At 40.5% G+C, this 20,964-nt stretch overlaps 4 protein-coding genes across 4 annotated transcripts; 3 read left to right on the forward strand and 1 right to left on the reverse strand.

The window, feature by feature from the left end:
- Positions 1–992: 992 nt before the first annotated feature.
- On the reverse strand, positions 993–3,437 carry MELLADRAFT_71291 (uncharacterized protein; the record flags this gene model as incomplete). The annotated part of the gene is made up of 7 exons (XM_007407576.1): positions 993–2,103; positions 2,206–2,283; positions 2,381–2,466; positions 2,534–2,582; positions 2,665–2,777; positions 2,869–2,965; positions 3,089–3,437. The coding sequence occupies 7 exons, from the start codon at positions 3,251–3,253 to the stop codon at positions 1,624–1,626; spliced, it is 1,068 nt and encodes a 355-aa protein (XP_007407638.1).
- A 9,058-nt stretch (positions 3,438–12,495) lies between these two features.
- On the forward strand, positions 12,496–13,507 carry MELLADRAFT_71292 (uncharacterized protein; the record flags this gene model as incomplete). Its single annotated transcript, XM_007407378.1, has 2 exons — positions 12,496–12,685; positions 12,799–13,507. The coding sequence occupies 2 exons, from the start codon at positions 12,543–12,545 to the stop codon at positions 13,217–13,219; spliced, it is 564 nt and encodes a 187-aa protein (XP_007407440.1).
- A 276-nt stretch (positions 13,508–13,783) lies between these two features.
- On the forward strand, positions 13,784–14,497 carry MELLADRAFT_104359 (uncharacterized protein; the record flags this gene model as incomplete). The annotated part of the gene is made up of 1 exon (XM_007407379.1): positions 13,784–14,497. One exon carries the CDS (start codon positions 13,784–13,786, stop codon positions 14,495–14,497), a length of 714 nt encoding a protein of 237 aa, XP_007407441.1.
- Positions 14,498–14,962: 465 nt separating this feature from the next.
- Positions 14,963–20,420, forward strand: MELLADRAFT_77186 (uncharacterized protein; the record flags this gene model as incomplete). The annotated part of the gene is made up of 16 exons (XM_007407380.1): positions 14,963–15,785; positions 15,880–15,992; positions 16,055–16,215; positions 16,292–16,420; positions 16,491–16,642; positions 16,702–16,828; positions 16,896–17,166; positions 17,225–17,471; positions 17,871–17,877; positions 17,954–18,124; positions 18,202–18,261; positions 18,323–18,478; positions 18,543–18,597; positions 18,647–19,771; positions 19,848–19,908; positions 19,984–20,420. 16 exons carry the CDS (start codon positions 15,405–15,407, stop codon positions 20,023–20,025), a joined length of 3,258 nt encoding a protein of 1,085 aa, XP_007407442.1.
- Positions 20,421–20,964: the final 544 nt, after the last annotated feature.

Raw genomic sequence — 20,964 nt, forward strand, 5'->3', positions numbered from 1 at the left:
GATGATGAATCTTTGAATTTTATGATACAGCCTTTTGCATAATTGATGACTTTGAAGAAAAAAAAACCTCGAGTTTTCAAATAAGAAACCTCCAGTTTTTTTGAAAAGTGACCGAGTTTTGTCAAAAAGCTGCTGAGTTTTTCAAAAAGTCAGTGAGTTTTTTTGGAAACCTGGCTCAGTAATTCTAAAAGAGAAAGAGCTCGCTCAGTTTTTGAAAAACTCACTCAGTTTTTGAAAAAAACTCGCAGGTTTTTTTTGAAAACTCAAGCGTTTTTTATTTTCCAAAGTCATCAATTCTGCAAAGGGCTGTACATGATCATGTGATTTTTTTGTAAGTGCTGTGTTGGTCTTGGGATAGAAGATGATGATCAAGAGTTTAGAATGTAATCATGTGTGATGGCATTGCAATGATTTGCTCAATTGACAGTTTGCACATCGATTTCTGACTCAGAAAGTTACAGCCCTTTGCATGATTGATGACTTTGAAGAAGAAAAAACCTCGAGTTTTCAACAAAAAAACCTTGAGTTTTTCTAAAAAGTGACTGAGTTTTTTCAAAAAACTACCGAGTTTTTGAAAAAGTCAATGAGTTTTTCTTGAAATTTTCAAATGTCAATGAGGTTTTGAAAAACTCAGTAGGTTTTCAAAAAAACTCGGTCACTTTTTGGAAAAACTCGAGGTTTTTTTTGTTGAAAACTCAAGGTTTTTTTTTCTCCAAAGCCATCAATCATGCAAAGGGCTGTAGTTCCATAGTTGATCACTTGGTTTGGCCTGCTGATTTGGCTTGGTGATGAATGTTTTTCACATGATCGATCGATTCATTCAACTTCATCTTCAACTTCTCATCAAAAGCTTTCTTCAGTTTCTTTCAATCAGATCTTGTTTACCATCTAATCCACAAAACCTTCCCATCATCTTACTGTACCTAAAACCCAAAAAAGTCCAGATGGTTTGATTTGGTTTGGTTTGTTCTGCCAAAAAGAATGGTGGTACTACAACAAAAGACCTTTTCTTTGGAAATCAAATGTAATCAAATTGGGATATATATGTACAAAGTGAGTCAAAAGAAACCCTTGGAATCACATGAAAACACAAAACAACAACATCACTACTTCATCATCATCATCTGACCAACACTTTTCAAAAAAAAACAAATTACAAGTGGTTGTATATTTACAAAAAAAAGAGATTCAGGTTTTTGAAAAATGTTGATCTCTTATAACCAAAAAAAAATCACAATCATAATCAAAATCAATACAAAACCAAAAAAAAAGAAATATAAAATCAAATTTAAATTGGATTGAAATGTAGCAAAGATTGTCTTTTTTGGTGTGTTGGGTTTGAGTCCCTTCTCTTGAAACTGATCTGTTGTTTTTCGAAAAATCAACGTTAAAAAAAACTGATGTAAGAAGGAAAAAAACGAACAAAGAAAAGAAACCCAAACCAAAAGAGAAAAAAAAACTTATTTTCTCTCTTGTTCAGTAGAGATAGAAAATCCATCAATGATATACAAATCCAAATCCAAAAAAAAAAGGAAAAAAATCCAGCAATCCAATAATCATCAAATGCTTCCCACGATCTTTCTTTCTTCTGAAACCAAAACTTTCCATTCTTATTTCTCAACTTCAATTTTCATCTTCTTCTTCTTCAATCACAGACCCCGCTAAATTTCTCCCAAAGTTAGAAGATAAAGAAGACGAAATCCCATTTCCATTTCCATTTCCATTATGAACATTAAAACTTGATTTATTAACTTGATTTAAATTAAAAGAAGTTAAAGGAGAAGAAGGAGAATTCGAATTCGAAACAGATGAATCTCTAATAGGTGAATTAGAAGTCGATCGATCATTAATGATAGGTATAGGTGATGAAAAATTAATAGATGAAGTTTTATTGATTTCTTTTAATAGTTTCCTTTCATCTTCATCTTCTTCTATCATTCGATTTGAATAATGTTGATTTGGATTAGTTGAATTATAAATTTCTTGTGCATTTGGAATTAATGAAGATGGTGCAGTGGTTGAAGTCGTCGTTTTCGGAATTCGATGTAATAATCCGAATCCTATTGAACATCCTAATAAACCTTCTCCTGATCCCCATGAGCGCTAATATGAAATTCAGTCATGTTTGTTGAAAGAAAATCTTTAATCAGTTTGGTCAATCGTATTTGTTAAAGTCTTGAATTCAGAAAAGAAAGTGATTCTTACGTTCGGAATGATCACTACTTCTCGTGTGACCTCATAATCAGCATTATAAACAAACAATCGAAGAGGTCTTTCTTCATGCTTTTGAAAACAAAGAAACACGCGTATGAACAAAACAAAAAGGAAAATCGTGAGGAAACACTTCAAAGGTAAACCAGTGAACCAGAATTTATCTTACCTCTTCTACAACCCTATAAAAATCATTCTCTCCTCTCAAGATCCCACCAGCATAACCGATAACCCAATCACCAAAAGGTACCAAACCTAATAAAGAACGCGTTAAATCAGTGATAAGTTTATCTTCATTTTCAAAGGCATCCAAATCATTTACCTGCATCTTGAGCAGGAGATCCTTCAATGATATCTAGAATATGCCATACCTAAGATGAATGAAAAGAAACGTTTCAAAAGCTAAGTTGATGATTCTAAGGTTTTAAAAGCTTAAATAAAGATCAAACTTACATTTTCTAAAGCGTTTTCAGGACTACATAGTCTTAAAGAAAGACCCAAGAGTGAAGGTTTTGAATCATTTGTTGGACTCATTGACCATTTTCGATTGGGTAAAGCGCGTATATCTAATAAAAGAAAACCAAGAAATCAGTTTTGTTTTCAAAAAATAAAATAAAATAAAAGTGTCATAAGAAAAAAGAAATCAAAAGAACCTACTTCTAACTTCTTGACGTCTAGAACTATAAACTTGAAGTACGATTGGTTTTCCTTCAGATTGATCTAACCAATTGGTCAGTAAATCACCGTCTTCGGTCTAAATCCAAACCAGCATTCAAGGGAAAAAAAAGCAAAAAAAAGAAAAAGTTGAATTAAACCAAAGAAAGGAAAAAAGAAAGTGATTTGATGAGTATGAGTTTGAGATTTTCGGATCACTTACGATAGATTGACCACCGATTCCTACAATGTAATCAAAGAAAGGTTCGATCCCGGCTTCAGATGCTGGTGATGAATCTGCTACTCTTAAGACGTGGTAACCTTTGATACCACGTAAGGCAGATGAATTGGATCCGTCTTGAGAAAAGTGAGATTCTTGTGCTCCCATGATTGATTTGAGTGTTGGATTTGATTTGAGTGTTGAGTTTGATTTGAGTATTTGGTTTGGTTTGAAGTGTTGGTTGGGTTTGAGTGATGGGTTGGTTTTGAAGTGATGGGTTGGTTTTAAAGTGTTGAGATTGTAGTTTGATGAAAGGGATGAGAATGAGAAGTTGATTATTTTATGATTTAACGTGTTGGTTGAGTTATGTAGTTGAGACCCTTTAAACCAATTTCAAACTTCCTGATTTCTTGGCATCAAGTTCAAATTGAAATAAATCAATACAGTCTAATTTGACACCAATTTCTGACATAATCATAGTCACCACTCATAAAATGACGATTCGATCGATCATGTGAAAAACTTAAAATGTAAACAAAGCCACCATTAACAAACCAAGCGATCAACTTAAACACCTGGCTTTATTAGTCAGAAATCGAAATGCAAATGACGATCACACATGATTTCAATATTCATCCATCCATCCATCGAAACTCTTGATCATCTTCTATCCAAGGATCAACCCAGCGCGTACGAAAAATCACATGAAGCCACTCAGAGACTCATCATCTATTAATATTTTCAAGGAACCACAATCACAATCGTAAATCCATCTTTCAGTTCTTCAAATCAGTTGATCAGTTGAATATCTCCTTACACGTTCAAGATTCACTCTTGAAGCTCCATATGAATCTACAGATCATAACACCAACCCATCTTCTTCACAAACCAAAGGTACTTTTGATCCAAAATGACCTAAATGATTTGAAAAAACTATCCTCACCTGAAAGATATACTGATTCCTTAGACAAATTTCATTCCAGAAGATTTTTTTCAACTTCAACCATGAAAAGACTTGAAAGTTCAAGATGTATGATTCCAAAATTAAGCAAATTGTGAATTCAAAGACTACATCATGTCATTGTTAATGAATTATTTGAACTGCCAATCCAAACAAGGTATTGAATATCAACTGAAGATCAGAAGTTAAACACACCTGTAAAAGCTCAATCCTTGAAAGATTCACATTGTTTGTATAAGATGAACTTCACCATATGAATTGTTGGGGTTGTGTAATTTTTGTTATTTTACCTTCTTTTGGTAAAATGAAATCATCCTGTTTTGCTCCTAATCCAAATTACCACTTTTTCTTCTTGTTACCTTATTTCATTTAGATTTCCAATCAAGAAGGATTTTTTGAGGGGATTGATAGATGGCATTAGCAATCCAAACTTGTAGGCACTGGCTAAAACAGCGCCTGCATGTGTAGGCACTGGTTTTTGGCACCTATATTACCAAAAATAGATGTAGGCACCAAGAAAATAAGGCCTACATTTTATCTGCACAATGTATACACCATAACTCCAGGGCAATCATCCATCTTTGGCCAATGTGCAAAGTAGGTGTCTGATTTATGGTGCCTGCAGCCTCAAATATACCTGTTTGAGCAACTGGGCTCCTATCCCAGCGCCTCTGTGAAGCTTTGCATATGTAGGCACCATAATGGAGCGCCTACAACTTGATTTTGGTCATTTAAGACCTTTCATAACACATTTTCACCTAGTACACACATTCCCAAGACCATTTGATCTGTAAAAGTGAGTTGCAAGACTGCTTTAGAAACATTGGGTAAGCAACACTGGTGCATGCTGTTATGCAGCAGCACATTGTGGTTTTTACACTCCACAGTGCTGCTGTGCAGCGCAGCACTGGGGCTGTAAAGCCCTGCATAGCTTCCTAGACCCTGGATTTTTTTTTCAAGAGCTACACAGCAGCTCCTGTAGCACCACAGACCACATCTGTTGCGGGTGTTGTGTGGCCATGTAGTCCAACAAGGTAGTAGAGACTAGATGGGAAAATGTAGGCTCTCAAACCAGACTAAATATTGCCAAACCTTCCCTCCTCATCCCAATCCAACCACCAAATCAACAAATCTGGACTCAATGTCAATGTTTGTGGGTACACACAACCCATCCTATACTCAATTGTGGAACTTCAAAAATGGTATAAGTCCCCTTTTGTTCTACTCTGTTTACTTTTTTTATTGATCTTTATTTGTTGTTGTCACCAATTCTAACTTTTAACAAATATAATTTCTCTCTCCATCTACTCCATACCCATTCTCCCATAATCTTGTCTTGATTTCTATACTAGCAGTACCCACTCTTAGATCAGTCAAAATGTCTTCTGTCGCCTCCAAATGACCATCCCGCTCTTGCAGGCAGCCTGCATGACAAGGCATTATTGCGCTCTCTCCTGACAGTTGTCTTGGTGTCTCTGTTGATAGTATAATTCTAGCTCATGGCCAGTCCCCAAATCAGCACAAGAAGAAGAAGACTTACCAAGTTGAAGGATCTGGCAACAAGCAAGTAGCCAGTTCAAGTCATCATTTCAAGCAGAAGCAAAGGGATCCCAATCCCACAGTGATACCCAATTCTGAATCTGACCCGGCATTCCCTCTGGTGGATATTAGAAAGAAGAAAAGTAAGAACAAGTCTAAAAGACAAACATGTGACTCATTGGCCACTTCAAATACAAAGAAATCAGTTTATACTCTTTATCTTTTGCACATTGTTTATTTTTAATCAATCATGTCTCCTCCAGAATGTGTCAGACAATGTGACACAAGAAATGTTACGGCATATTCAGAAGACAAGAATGCACAGAAGCTAGTGAGTTGACTCAACTCAAGAGTTACTTTGGGGTACTCCTTTCTACAAGAAGGGTGATGTAAGTCTATTTCAATCAAAGTCTATCTTGAAATGTAATTACTGATTCCCCTCAACTTGATCTTTTGTATATCTTTCATTTTTTCACTTGTATTTTTCTATTTCTTTGGTGTAGGATCCATCCTGTGCACCACTATCTTACCCATGCCGTTTCTGTCCACAAAACAGAGACAAATTGGTAAGGGTAAGTCTCAGATCTTACCAGTAACCTTAGGGTTCACCAAGATGGAAACACCACCGCTGGTTAATCCACTGTGGGCTGTCCCCGACGTATCAAAGCTCAAGAACAGGAACCTGAGCTTTGCGTCACAAAATCAGTTTCTGAAACTCAAAATGCCCTTGCCACAAACGGTCCAATGAACACTTTTGTTGTTGTAACCCCAAATGTGTCTTTCTCTAACCTTCTTCCCAACCAAATGGCCTGTACTTGGCTGATCTGCCAAGATCATCCATGGAGCCAAATTGAGGGTCCCCTTTGTTGCAAGGACGCTTATCTGTACAGGCGTTGTTGGGCTGCAGACAAGGCTAAGAAAATCAACCTCTCTCTCAAGCAAAGCGTCTTTTCAGTACTCAAAGTTTATCTCAAATTTATTTATTGTAAATTTTTCTTTCTTGCATTATATCTTTTCCATATTACTAATGAAAGTGTATTCAGTCGCTCAAATCAAGATTCAATCTTGTGCATGATGGCTAGACCAGCAAGGGCAATCAACATGCCTTTATTGGCGCCTCAGTAACATTTGTGGAGGACCAATGGAATCATCATGTTTGTCATCTGACACTTCAAGTATTCAAGTGCCACCATCATGGACAATGGCTTGCCACGCCAATGGTAAACCTTTTGGTCAAACATGACCTCTTCAGAAAGATAAGTATATACAATATTACATTTTATCTTGGACATTGAATGTACTAATTTTTTTAACCACATGCTTTGCCAGAAAACCAATCTGGTTCCAAAAATAACACTATGGCCCGGGAGATGCACAGGCCATTTTCAGAACAGGAAGACATCAGCTCATACAACTGGAACCCTGACTCAAAGCGTATCTTTTGTTTCTGCCATAAACTTGCAATCATTTTCAATGCAGGTTTGGCAGCTCTTGTTGTGAAAGCACCACCTCCTCTCAAAGTGAAAGAAACTGACAGAGGGCATTTTCCTCTTATCAAAAGCATTGCCAATGAAGGAGAGCCAGCTGAGGTAGACCATGCCATGAACCAACAATAGTTCCTCCAAGTGGAGCTTGATCAAAAGAAGGTGAATTGGAAGATGAACATGAACCAATTGAACACAACCTGCAGGATTTGGACAACCCTCTCAACCCATAACCTGTTCATGAGCTTGATGACAAGGGGGAATGGGATGTGTCTGAGTCTGAGGAAAAACATCGCCCAGAGACCACTATTGAGGAAAATTAAAGCCAACCAACCCACTGTCAAGAGGCCAACAATGTGGACTATGTATTGAAAAAGGTATGTAATTTACTTTCTCATATACATAGTTCTTCTTCAATATACCCTGACTAATTACTTTGATCTTACAATGCAGGTGGACTTTATAACCCATAGGTTCACTCAATCAGCAGCTTGGCAAAAGGTGTTTAATCAAATAAGTGAACAGAAAGGATTCAAGGGATCAATTATTGCCCGCTGTGGTATTTGTTGGAATATCAAATATCAATTCTGCCATAAATCATGGCTGGGAAGAGAGGCATCTGATTGATTGTGTTTAGGTCAGCAAACAAGCTCACTTTGATTGTTCTTTGTTTTTCAGGTAATCAATCAAATATACCAAAATGATCTAAACTTAGTTCATTCTAAGAATTGAACCCCATGTGAAAACAAGAAGCCTTACAGGTATTTTCACAAGCTATAAATGACAACAACTGAATGGGCTCAGGCGTGTCAAATCAACAAAGAACTTGAGGTAAGATATTTGTCTTTATTATGTCTTTCTATCCTATTCATTATGATTATTCATTAATGTTTGATTCCTGTTTTATGATTGTTTGAAGCCATTTCTGAAGACAACACTAATTAGGAGGGTGATGGGCCAACAGGCTGTATGGTGATCCTGAAATATGCAGAGCTCTGTAACATCCTTGAAAAGAAGATCAATCCCCTCAATACCAGCAACATAATCTACCTGATGATTGCCAAGATGAAGGAAAATACTAGCAAGTATCTTAACAAGGGGCTTGGATGTGAGACACTTGTGATTGCAACAATCCTCCATCTGGTCTTTTGGTTGAAGTTTTTTGCAAAATGATTTGGTGAAAGTTTAGCAGTCTTTGTGCCCGCCAAAACCAATTTTTGGCATCTTTACCGGGAGTACAAAATTTCCTCACCTGCAAGCCAATCAAGACTGAGGTCTTATGTTAGTAGTGAGTTTTGTTCAAGTTGTAGTGTTGGTATTGATTTCTGTTTTCTCATCTAAGATGACAACCAGTACTGTGTGTTACTGTGATGTAGATCAATCCCAGCCAACTATGCAGACCATCTTTCTCAAATTGTCTTTTGTAGTTGGTGTTTAGATATATACTCTTTGTGTCTCTGTCCCCTTTTCTTACTCTCCTTCCCTATCTTTTGGAAAGAGAGTAAGTGTTCTGTTATCTTCCAATTAACTTGTTCTTTTGTTAATACTTTCCTATTATTAGATTCCCTTAGATTACTTGTGTCTTGAGCTTTATAAAGCTTACAACTTCATCTCACATTTCATTTACTTTTTACCTCCGTAAAAATTTGGTACATTAACTTTTGAAAATTTCTCTTGCTTTGTTTTGTTTATTTGTTTATCTTTTCTATCTTGTTTGTGCTCAGGTTAGTCTTGGGTCTGCATACCTGTAAGATTGGAGAAGGGTGCTTATTTTCTGCACCAATGTGATAGGTTAGTTAGTAATAGAACATCTTTTGGAAAGATAATTCCCTTAGATCACTTATCACTTGTGTCTTGAGCTTTATAAAGCTTACAACTTCATCTCACATTTTATTTACTTTTTACCTCCGTAAAACTTAGGTTAGTCTCAGGTCTGCATACCTGTAAGATTGGAGAAGGGCGCTTATATTCTGCACCAACGTGATAGGTTAGTCTCAGGTCTGCATACCTGTAATATTGGAGAAGGGTGCTCATGTTCTGTACCAATGTGAGAGGTTCCATCCATGATCTGAGCCATTTACACCAACCTTATCCCAAACCAAAACAACAAGATGTTCAAGAGGTCCCTCAACATCTTCCCCCAAGGCCAATATCTTTGGCAGCGACTCAGAACAAGAGCCTGAAGTGTACAAGGAAGATGACTTACCATTGCAAACCATCTGTGTGGAATGGACAAAATGAAGACAGACAAATATGATGTTCAAGATCCACATTCTAGTCTTCAATGGTGGAAGGTAAGTGTTCTTTAAATACCTTGATGCTTTTGACAATTATATGTGATACTGATTTTGATTTGATTATAGGTACATGAGAAGACTTATTGCACATTCACGCTTATGGCTAGCAATAACCTGGCAACCACAGGATCCTCATGTGGGGAAGAAAGGATCTTCTTCTGCGCATCCAACATTTGCGCAAGTGGTTGAGGAAGCATCATTGCCCGGACTATCAAAAATCTGGTATTGAGCCGGCTTTGGTTGAGAAAAGAAGTCAAGCTAGGTCATGCTTTTGAAGACCTTGCGAAGGTTTTCAAATCCATGGGCCTACAGGTGACTTGATTTGATAGCTCATCTTTCTATCTGTTCCTTCATTATATTTTTCTTTCTGTTTCTTTCTTTGTTTCTTTTTGTTCTAAATTTCATTACTCTTGTGTATGTAAATTTTTGACCCTTTCATTTTAGTTTTGGTTTCATTACATTTGTTTGTCAATGTTTTCATTTCAAAACCGTCATCAACTTACATACTATTTCATCAATGAGTACAATTGAATGTTTTTTGGTGTGAAGCTTATCTGTTGCACCTGTTGCGCAGCCCTTGTAAAGCAACACTGTCCTTCACCACCAACATAGATGCCTTGGATTGGGAGATCCCAGGTATTGTCGGATGCAAATCCTCGGACAGATCTTATCTGAGGTTTCTGTCCGAGGTATCATTATGTGCCAAAGATTACCTCGGATTAAAACCTCGCAAAGCTCCTGTCTGAGGTTTCAGATCCGAGAATGCCTCAGATTTCCCAATCCAAGGTCAATATGTTGGCAGTGCTTGTCAGTGCAGCAGTTTTTTCTTTGAAGTGCTGCACTACAAGGTTTTGAAATTTTATGTTTTTTTTGAACCACAACACTCTGCAGAATGAGGCTGTTGCAAGGTGTTGCATAGCCTTCCCGGTGTTGTTTGTATGGTAGGAAGTTATGGTGGGTTGAAAAACTCCCCAGCCAACACTTTCTTGCTCACACACCAAATTTTGTTGTTAAACCAAAAGTCCCTCTTTGCTTGCCAAGAGGGACTTTGTTAGGTTAGTTGTGGTGTACACCACAAGGACACTTGGATGCTTTCAGAAGGTCCTCTTTTTTGCAGAGGGTGAGACATTGTGACACGGTCTCCTGCAAGGCGTCCATCAATTATTTCCCTCAGACACTGTCACGGAGCATTCCAAGATGTGCGTGGACTGAGGACACTGCCATGGCATCCAAAGGATGAAGTGAGGATGTCCCACCTCAGGGTCATCTCAATAGGGGCTCTCAAACCTGACCCGGTTTTCAAAAACCCAGTTGACCCAGTTGACTTTTGGCAGTAACTTTGTATATAAATTTGACATTTATTGACAGCTCCCAGCCAAAAAGTCAACTGGGTCAACTGGGTTTTTTGAAACCGGGTCAGGTTCAAGAGCCCCTAATGATGTCCCAACTTGGGATGCCAGCCAATGTCTTGATGTAGGACGGTCAGGACATCCTCCTGTATAAAGGTGTCTTTGTGGTCTATGTGTTTCCTGTCTCATTATGAGCATAATTTGATATAAGCATATACAGTGGGACTTTCCATTTAGCCCAGAAGCTAGGGCTTTTAGCTTGTCTCCAAGCCTTTGGTAACTTCACTCATCATTGCATTTTCAGACCTTGACACCCAACTCATCTTCTTCCCACCCATCATCTAAACATCATTCAATCACCCTTGCATCCAAAGCCTACTCTAAGTTCAACTCTTCCTTAATTGCTTGCAACACATCCACATCCTTCTATCATCCAGGATACAACATCACCAGGTTTATTGCTAACTATTGTATCAGGCAAGCTGAAGTCAGAACTCCTTTACCTTTGTTACCTTTGTTTCATTTCTGCCTTGAATGAGGGCATCACCTGGGACCTCTAGTTACCTAACCCTACAACATTCCAGCTTTAACTCCAGTGCCAAACACTCGCTCAATATCCCCATGGCCCTCAACAAGTACTGTCACCCTTTGAACCTCAGCAGCAATGATAGACAGCCTACCAAACAGAATGGATTCAAGCCCACTATGGAAGACAGCGACTCAGACTACGACATCTCAATCCACAAAGGCCAAATCTCGGTAAACTCATCTCCCTACGACTTCGCGCTCCACAAGGTTGGTCTGAACTGTAAAGTTGACGTTACATCTACATACCAACATATCCCCATTACTTCTCAAGCCTCTTTCTCCATTTCTTTATGTTTCAATCCTCGTTGATGTTATCTTAACCCAAGATCTCTCTCATCTTGCAACTCTCATTTGTTCTAGTCCATGGCGCAAACAGAAAAAACTCGGCGGTCAGCCAGAGCCCGGAAGCCTATGTCCTATCACATACCGCCATATAACGTAAGTTATTCTTCGATTGCGCGCATCCAGGCGCATTCACTCGATAAGCTTCCTTTTTCAAAGTCAATCAGTAGAGCTCTTTCCTGTTGACTTTGAAGCTGGATTGGCTTCTGCGGATATGCAGCAATGTGCCGTACAGAAGTCTGTATATAGGTCGCTCATCCGCGATGAAACGCAGGGCGTCTTGTGCCTCTAGGTGTTATGCTCATGTTCTCTTTGTTTTCGAATGATTGGTCCATGAAGCCAGATGACGAAGTCGAAGCTAGCGATGACCACAGTCTCAGAGGTAAACCGATTTCAAAAAATCCTCCTCCAAAGCCAATTAACGAACCGCCAATCAAACGTCTCCGAATGCGTATATCGCGAGACCATCCTGTTCCCCCTCCTCCCCCGCTTCCAACGATCCCTTCGCGATACATGCAAGGTGATTGTATTCCACCTTGGCTTATGAACACCACCATCGTGAAGTCTTCAAATTTGAGAATACCATCCTCTCAAAATTCGACTTCAAACCAACATCCTCACGACGGCCCTGGCTCTCATCAACTTTCTAGTCCGACTCGACCTACCAGCCCATCCAAAATGGTGTCCACTCAAAGGTCATCTCAATCCCACCCTGCCTTTGTTGGATCATCCTCTACCACCTCGTCCGAGGAGCGAGAACGAGAGCGCGAAAGATATTGGGCTCGATACGATTACAATTACTCATCCCCTCATCTCCAGTCTCGATACTACGGCTCAAGCCCTCCCTCTTCTGAGCGATGGGCCGACCTCGATACACAGAACCCGTCTGCCATACCGATGTCAACTCCCACCTCGTTTGTCCAGCCGTTGTTCGATGTTTTTGCGTCATCCGAGTCTAAGGCCTCTGACAGTGAAGCTTTGGCGCTGGCTTCGAGACTTGAGAAGTCTGTCTCATTTGGCTATGAAGTGGGTCTTCAAGTGTATGCCTCGCACCTCTGAGAAACTTGCGAAGCTGACAGGTTGGTTCTACAATCTGACTCTCTCTTTAATGGACCGATCTTAATTCTTCAACTCCACTGACGCACTTCCACAGAATGTTTATCTTAATTAACCCGCCACCATTGCACTGTCATAACATTGGTTTAGGAAACTTTGTTTCTAAAGTTCCATCTACGTCAACCAATTCTAGAATCATCCTCGCGGTAGGAAAAGGTCACAAGCTGGCAAGGTCCAATCCATATGTTCATCAGAACTTCATTTCTACACTTGTTTTGGAAACACCATCTACCCTCGCCGGATCCTTCCAGCATCGCACCGCAGACATAATCGTTTCACACTCTCTAGACTTCTGGTCGACCGACTACATTACGAGGTACGCTCGATATCCATTCAAGTATACTTTATCTCGGCCCATGGACATGTTATCGGCTATAAGATGTTACAAATCCTGTATCCTGAACCTCAGCCAGCCATTTATTTACATAGCACATACAATGTGGAAATTTAAACTCTAACCATCTATTTGGCCATATCGTCATCAGCATCAGGTGAGGCGGGAACAGTCACCATGCTAAATGTGTCCTTGACGTATGGGCAATTTTGCCCTTGCACGAATGGGTGAAAAATGACATTTTGAAGAATGTAAAGGCGATCTTCCACATGACTACAGACAGTGGATACTCTGGATGGACGAGCAACGCAGAAAGAGGTTCATCTATGTGGTGTATATTCAGAGGATAGTGCATCCAAGTTTACTTGGGCTGTGAATGGTTGATATGGGCTTTGCATACATACCCCTACATACCCCGGGCCCAAGTTTTGAATTGTTCCAACATAATGCCACCTGCTAGAAATCAGTGATCACGTATGCAAGCCCAACAGTGCTTTTGTCAATCACTTGATCCAGAATTATCTTGATGACAATTGTGGAAAGTGCTTCTTGACAAACAGTTTTTGACATGCTCTCAGAGCTAAGGTACCCTTAGTCAAAACCTAGGCTTTGTAGTTTAAACGCTAAAATTCAAGTTTGACATATCACGGAGATCTGATGTCAGCATCAATCTCAACCATCTCTCCCGATGTCCGAAGCCTCACCTGATGAGTTTACCAACCCTTTCAACTTATTGGGAGCTTCACCCGATTCCGACGCCATATCATCGTTTTTGGCCCATCTAGTCTCTGCTGTTAACACAGACTCCACGCGGTTGGATGCAAGCAAATGTCTCCCGATAACAAAATCGTATCCTGATAAGACGGTCTACCATACATATCCTACCTTGGGAATCGCTTTGGAATTTCGACCTTCAACCAAACCGCAATCTGATAATGTATTGCGATTAGTGGGAATTGAGATTGAAAACCACACAACGAATGACGATGAGGTGGTCGCGGTAAACACCGACACACATAAACCGATTCAGAATAATAGAGGTCAAAGGTTCAAGACAATCTTCGCACCATACCGTGGCTACCCCATCCTCGTCTGTTTCACCCCGAACTCATCCGACTCCGCATCGTCCGAGACCACATCTGATGGCGCACAGCTGAAGTTATACCCTCAAACAACAGGCAAAGAATTTCTTGAAAACTTGGGAGAGCCATCACGCAAAGGTGGGCAAGATGTACTCAAAATGGGTTCTGGAATTTGGCTCGAATGGACTTGGGATACAACTGAAGGAAAGAAACTTGGTCTTTTCGTACAATGGCGTGGGGCTGCTAGTATCGGACCGGGAAAGTGGGAAAAGGGAAGAGATCGTAAATGGGGCACACTAAAGATATTTCTGGATAATTGATCGGGATTTTTCTGACAACCGTAAGGAGAACTTGCTCCATGTATATACAGTCGTTTTCAAAAAGATTGCCGAAATTTGCCCGCAAAACTGGAGCAATTTGGCGGTGAATTTGTGGCAAGCTTTTTGCAAACGACTGTAAATGTTTTTCCAGTGATGATTCCACTGCGAGGCATGTGTGAGTATGTCATTCAGTGTAGCATGCCTATGAATGTATGCGTTCGGAATGATTCCGTGATCCAGGCGACTGATAGGACTACAGTATCTAGCTTTCTTTGAGTTCATCGGAGAGGTCGATTACGAACAATCGAGAATGCACTTCTCTTTGAAGTAAGAGAGGGAACGAAATGAAAGATTGTCATCATACTAAGGTCAATTGAATGACGTCAGAGCTTCCGCCTGAGGTGAAGTTTCCCTAGTTTTCACTCACCGCCTGGCCTGGTCATCATTCTTCTTCACCGTGGTGATGATCCTTAAGCAAACCATCAACCTCTTGTCATTAAGCAGTGCACCTATCATACTTGATGCTTGATTTCAGCTTTCAGAAATTCATGACCAGCAATTTGATCACAAGAGGGTTCAAGACTAAAGGACCATCTACATCGGACTGGTACTGGCGTAACTCGATTCGCAGTCATTGTGCAGTCTATTGGAAATTGCAACCACCACAAAGCCCTGGAAGCGTTCAGTCAGAAAGCTGGTCTAACGTCTTCGAGTTAAAGACAATCAATATCTAGCAATCACAATCAAGCACCTTCATCCGCTCACATTCTCTCTCGCTTAGGATCAAGAAACATTTCAGAAAACACATATCCATTTCACCATCCGACCTTCAATTTGGCACCTTGACCACCCTTCATTCAGCTCTAATTGACCTCGACGACGCATCGGTGTACTTCACATCGACATCATGAATCCCGCACCTTCTCAAGACGACCTCAAAACCTCATCAAAGCAGACTGAGCCATCAACAACTGACCACGAGGCTCCTGCAAATACTTCAAGCCCCGATATTGATCTCACACTAGGTCATGAACCCGAAGAAGCTCGCCCGTTGAATCCATCTGATCCGACATCCATTGAACGCTTTTATCGTACATGTCTCAATCAAGCCCGCATTCAGCTATTCGTCTCCTCAGCAGTCATATTACTCATAGTCCAACTCAAAGTAAACTTCTTCCTGATCCTAATCGTACTCTGGATTGCCTCGTTTCAGTTGAGTCATACCCTGAAATCTCACAAAGAAGATTTTGCATATGTCTTTGAGCGAGAAAAATCGAAAGCGCTCCTTGTATGTCCCTGCTCCCTTTAAATCCCACAAGGCTGATCCTTGAGTAGAGTTCGTGTCCTGATAATGTGTAAACCTTGTAACCGTGACACAATAGACAGATCCTTCGAATCCCAACCCAGGGGAAGAAAGTGTCGAATGGATCAATAGCGCCTTGGCGAGCCTCTGGCCATTGATATCACCAGACATCTTCCGACCCGTCATTGATCTGTAAGTTTTTCACAGCGATCTCGTCTATGTAAAGATTGACGTATCCAACTACGTGACCTCAGGCTTGAAGACACTCTGAAGGTACTCGCGCCAGGAATCGTGACGACGGTGCGGGTAGATGAATTGGATCAAGGCCGCAATTCGATCAGGTTGGTCGCCTTCAAGACTCTCGATGCCGAAGACCCTTGGGTAAAAAATCAAATCAAGGTATCAGACTTACCGGGTTAGTGGCCATTTTCAAGATTTCCCTTGTTTTCTCTCATTAATCACTTCGAATCCACTGGCGTCGAAAATTGTAGGTGAATTTATTAACCTCGAAGTAGAGTTTACGTATCGAAGGAAACATGATTCAGCAGAACCAGCTAGCAGTGCCCACTTTGTGGCATACTTTGGTATTGGTGTTCAGAAGATTGCCAGTTGCGAAATGCGTAAGTTTGAATTGTCTCATGTATGCGCTCTGGCTCACGTCTGCTTACCAAATTTCTCTCTGCATGACAGCCGTATTTGTCCAGATTGACGGTCTTCATGGAAAGATCAAACTAAGAGTTCAGTTGATAGCCGTCCCACCATTTGTTCAGATGACTACCTTCTCGTTCTCTCATTTACCTCAAGTCGAGATCACAGCCAAACCGATGCATGGATTCAATGTCGTATGTGTTCCTCGAGTTACCTTTGAACTGAACTCAGACTTACATATATGATGCTCCAGATGTCCTTACCAGTGATATCACATTTCATCCGGGCCAGTGTTGATGTTCTTTTGGGCCAGTTTTGTTTACCATCATCATACACCCTTGATCTGTCTCGCATACTTTTGGGAAATGACGCTTTGATGAGTACGTCCCATCCCTTTGTAATTTGATAAAGAAGCATATGACACAATCTTACTAATCTCTTTCACAGGACCACGCCATGTCGGTGTGATAGCAATTGCTTTACACTCCGCCAGTAATCTCAAAGTATCTGATATATTGAACCACACGTCCGATCCATATGTGTCCATCTCCTTCATGAAGTCCGCTTCGAAACCCCTCTTTTCGACTCTTATACATTTCAGAACACTTGATCCAATATTCGAAGAGATGGCTTTTGTCCTCATCACCCCTGATCAGCTATTAGAAAAAGAGAGACTATGTCTTACAGTATGTCATAGTGACAGGATATCTTCAGATAAGTAAGTATGTTTCGTTCCACGACTTTGAATATACCTGAATTAACCCTATCCAAAACAGCGTTCTTGGCAAAGTTGAGGTCGATTTACAAACAGCAGTGCAAAGCCGAGGCTCAATGACAACACACAACAGTGAGCTGACAGCCAGACTTCCTGGTTACACTGTTCAAGGTTCACTTTCTTGGAGTGTGGGTTACTTTGGGTTTCACGAGGATTCTATACCAAAAGATCTCCCTACCGTCACTTCCGATCCGGGACTATTGCTGAATGCAATGGACGCCGAGTCCAGTGCTGACGATTCAGAGCTAGTAAGTCCAATGCCCTACTTAGCCGCATTATCCTTATATTTTCCAATGTACGTAATCAGCCCTTGACTCACGAAACGCCTCTCATCAGGTGACATCCTTAAATGAGCCGAAATCTGGAATAATCTCTATCCAGATACACTCTCTGGCGCAGATAGAGATTCGAAATCCACGTCATTTCCGTGCTCATAATCAACTGCAACATCATAGTAGAAAACTTGAATCGGATGAGCGTAATCTACCTTCGACGTATTGTTTTTTACTTATCAACGACCAGAGAATCTTCGAAACCAGAGTTAAAAAACAGACTTCGGATCCTTACATCGTTCGTAATTTGATCCATCTCCCAAAGATTCTATCCTTCAATTTTAACTGACCTGCAAATTTCCTTCCACTCACCAGAATTCAGGTAAGACAAGCTCGTCATACTTCCATTCAAATGTTCCTCCTCTAATCATCTAGTCCCCATTTATCATCAATTATAGGCGTAGAACACTTTGTCGAAGATTTCGATCGGACCCGAGTAGACCTTGTCGTCATGGAAGTACGCGCAAGGGAGCATGATTCAATTGTCGGAATAGTGTCTGTTCCCTTGAACAAATTCCTGAGTCAACAGCATCAATTGACGAAGTGGTGGACACTCACAGGAGGAAATGGTAAATCCGGCGCATCTCCTTCACATGGACTTCACAGTATCGAAGTTGACATGTTGCATGTGGTTTGTTTGTTTTAGGGTCAGGTAAAATGCGGGCGTCTGTGCTTTTCCAGCCAGTAGATATCAAGTTAGAAAGACGTTAGTCAGTTTATCTTGCTTCCATTGAGGCCAAATGTGACTTATGCTTGTGATCTTTTAGCACTTTGCGGTTGGTCAATAGGTGTGATAGAGATTTTCAAAATCTCAATTGTAGGACCCCTCTTAGAAGCAGAAAATTTCTACGTGAAGATGACGATCGACTCACAAAGTAACCAGTGCTCCAAGCCGACAGACGAAGCTTCTGTCACTCGTCAAGGTTGGAGTCATTGCCTACCCAATACTTGAACAAGACTGATTTATCTACTTTTTCTTGCTTTCAGGACAATCGGCCGAAGTGCAATGGGTTTTTAAACCGAGGATGAAACTTCCAGTCACGTAAGTGTTCATCTGACAATTATATTTGTCCAAAAAACTTACTCTGAAGGGGCAATTTATTTGTCGCATTCAGAAATAGAATGCAGACCACTCTCACCCTTCAATTGATGAAACCATCCACAGGAAAATTGGCACTCAGGGATCACGCAGTATCCAAGCCTATTCATGTGTGGCTTTCAGATGTGCTACACGACGACATGGTTTGCTTGGATGTCGAAATATCAAAAACCAGCGATACCATCACAGAAAAACTCATATCATTACCTAGGGTTCACAGCGATCAGCAGACCCGCCGAAAAGTGGAATTACCTCAGGCATTCAGTACACTGTCAAATGATTCGGATTCAGTTTTAGGGTCGATGAGTAAGCAGACTCACAGCACCGAAGTTGATGGTGATCGTAGAAGCGTCAAGAGCTCTCTGCTGCCCTCTATTCCTCAACAACTGCAAGAGCACGAGAACGATACCCAAAGAAATCTTGATGAGATTAGCATGACCGGCTCACAATCATCTCGAATGCATATCGCGTTTCGTTTCGTTCCAGGTATTTCTAAAGCTCATCGGGCTTTGGGTAGCTCAGATCCTGGCCTCATGGAAGTCTATCAGACCTGTCAACGCACAATTTCAAGTGGAGATCGCATGCGTCATCCCATCATTGTCGACACATATGATGTAGAACAAACCAATGATGGACCCGTAACTCCGGAGGCTCCTCAACTTTCAGATGACTCAATTATCACTGACACAAATTCTTCCAACTCTGGATCACCTCAGATCGGCCCAGAAACTCCGTCGAATCCCAACAATGGCAAAGACACTCCATCGACACATGACTTGGCGAATGACTTGTTGCGTGACCATCGTTTAAAGATCTTGGATGTCGATGAGGCGGCTGAGAACTGGACAGATGATGAGACAAGTAGTGGTGACGATCTTGATGAAGAAACTTCAACTCACACCAGTGGAATCAGCCCTAAGCTTTTGCGATTGAAAAGGAAAACATTAGAGTTGAAAGAATCTCTCCTCCCGAAAACACTGGCGAATAAATTTTCTCCTCCCCGTGATCCTACTTCAACAGACGTCATTCTCAGACGAAGAAAGGAATTGAAAGGTGAATCAAAGGAGGTCTATGGCCTTGGACCCTCTAGAATCAAAGCTGTACGGACCGTCAAATGGTACGTGGAATAATTATATATTGAGTTGATTTGAATATCGCGGTTGCTTATCTCGGTCGTTTCTTTGGTCCAACAGGGCCAGGGACAGCGCGAAAGTGGGACTACAAAAAATGAAAGATCAAGCTAGTCATCGAACTGTGAGTGCACTGACTTCGCTGGATTCAGAATCCCGCACTTTCTGTTGGCTAAAGATGATTTTTTGAAACATCCAGCCCAAACATGGTCTGCAAAAAGAAGCAATATCATCATTTTGAAGGATATCGGTCAATTATACACAACATGATTTTCAAAGATCAGGTCAAGTGCAATATCATCTTTCAAAGTTGCTTACCTTTACCCTCTACCCACTTTGCAATCATTGTACCCCAAACTGTACTATATCGCTAGCCCGTATGATAATATCTTCGACTGACCCTCATTGCGATAATGTCGTTTTGCATTTATGTATGTACATACAAAAATCTCATAGACTGTATGTACATGTACACTGAAGTTGGAACCTCGAATGTTCATATGTAGAACTAGCATAGGAAACTTCAAAACCCTATGATACCACATCAGTTTTCTTTTTTGATCTTAATACCTTTTTCTTGTTGACCTATTATCAATTCCCCAAAAATGCAAATGTTATTATTTTCACTTACTCTACAATCTTTTTCAGCAGATTTCTCATTAATCATCAAAGCTTAATTGATTAATGAATGTATAGTAGTGACAAAGAGAAAAGATAACCATTATTACAAATTGAGGCATACAAATTGATGAAACTTTTACTTGGTGGTACAAATCAATGACATGATAATATCTCATGACTGAGGAATGGACCAGGAAAGGACAGAAGTGTGGCTTGCTGGGTTATGTAGGGAAGTTCACGGTTAGATTTTTTATGGGTAGAGCCCAATGGCTTATCGGTAACACACAGGTATATCACCTTTGAAACTAGACTTCAAATTCAATGCAGCACCATCATGTGTTCTTATGTTTCCAATATCTACATTAAGAAATATACTCAACAAAGCTGAACATATCTTTATGATCTTTCACATCAGGTCCCAGACCAGCAAATAAAGACATCGTACATTCTGGGTGTATGGTGAAGGAAAGAAACTGGGCACTTTTTTGCATCCTCACGCACCAAAGCCGCACCTCATTGCACATGGGTGCGGTGTAACTCCCGGTGCACGCCTTAACAA

The sequence above is a fragment of the Melampsora larici-populina genome (genome assembly GCF_000204055.1).
Source record: "Melampsora larici-populina 98AG31 unplaced genomic scaffold MELLAscaffold_9, whole genome shotgun sequence".
NCBI classification, from domain to species: Eukaryota; Fungi; Basidiomycota; class Pucciniomycetes; order Pucciniales; family Melampsoraceae; genus Melampsora; species Melampsora laricis-populina.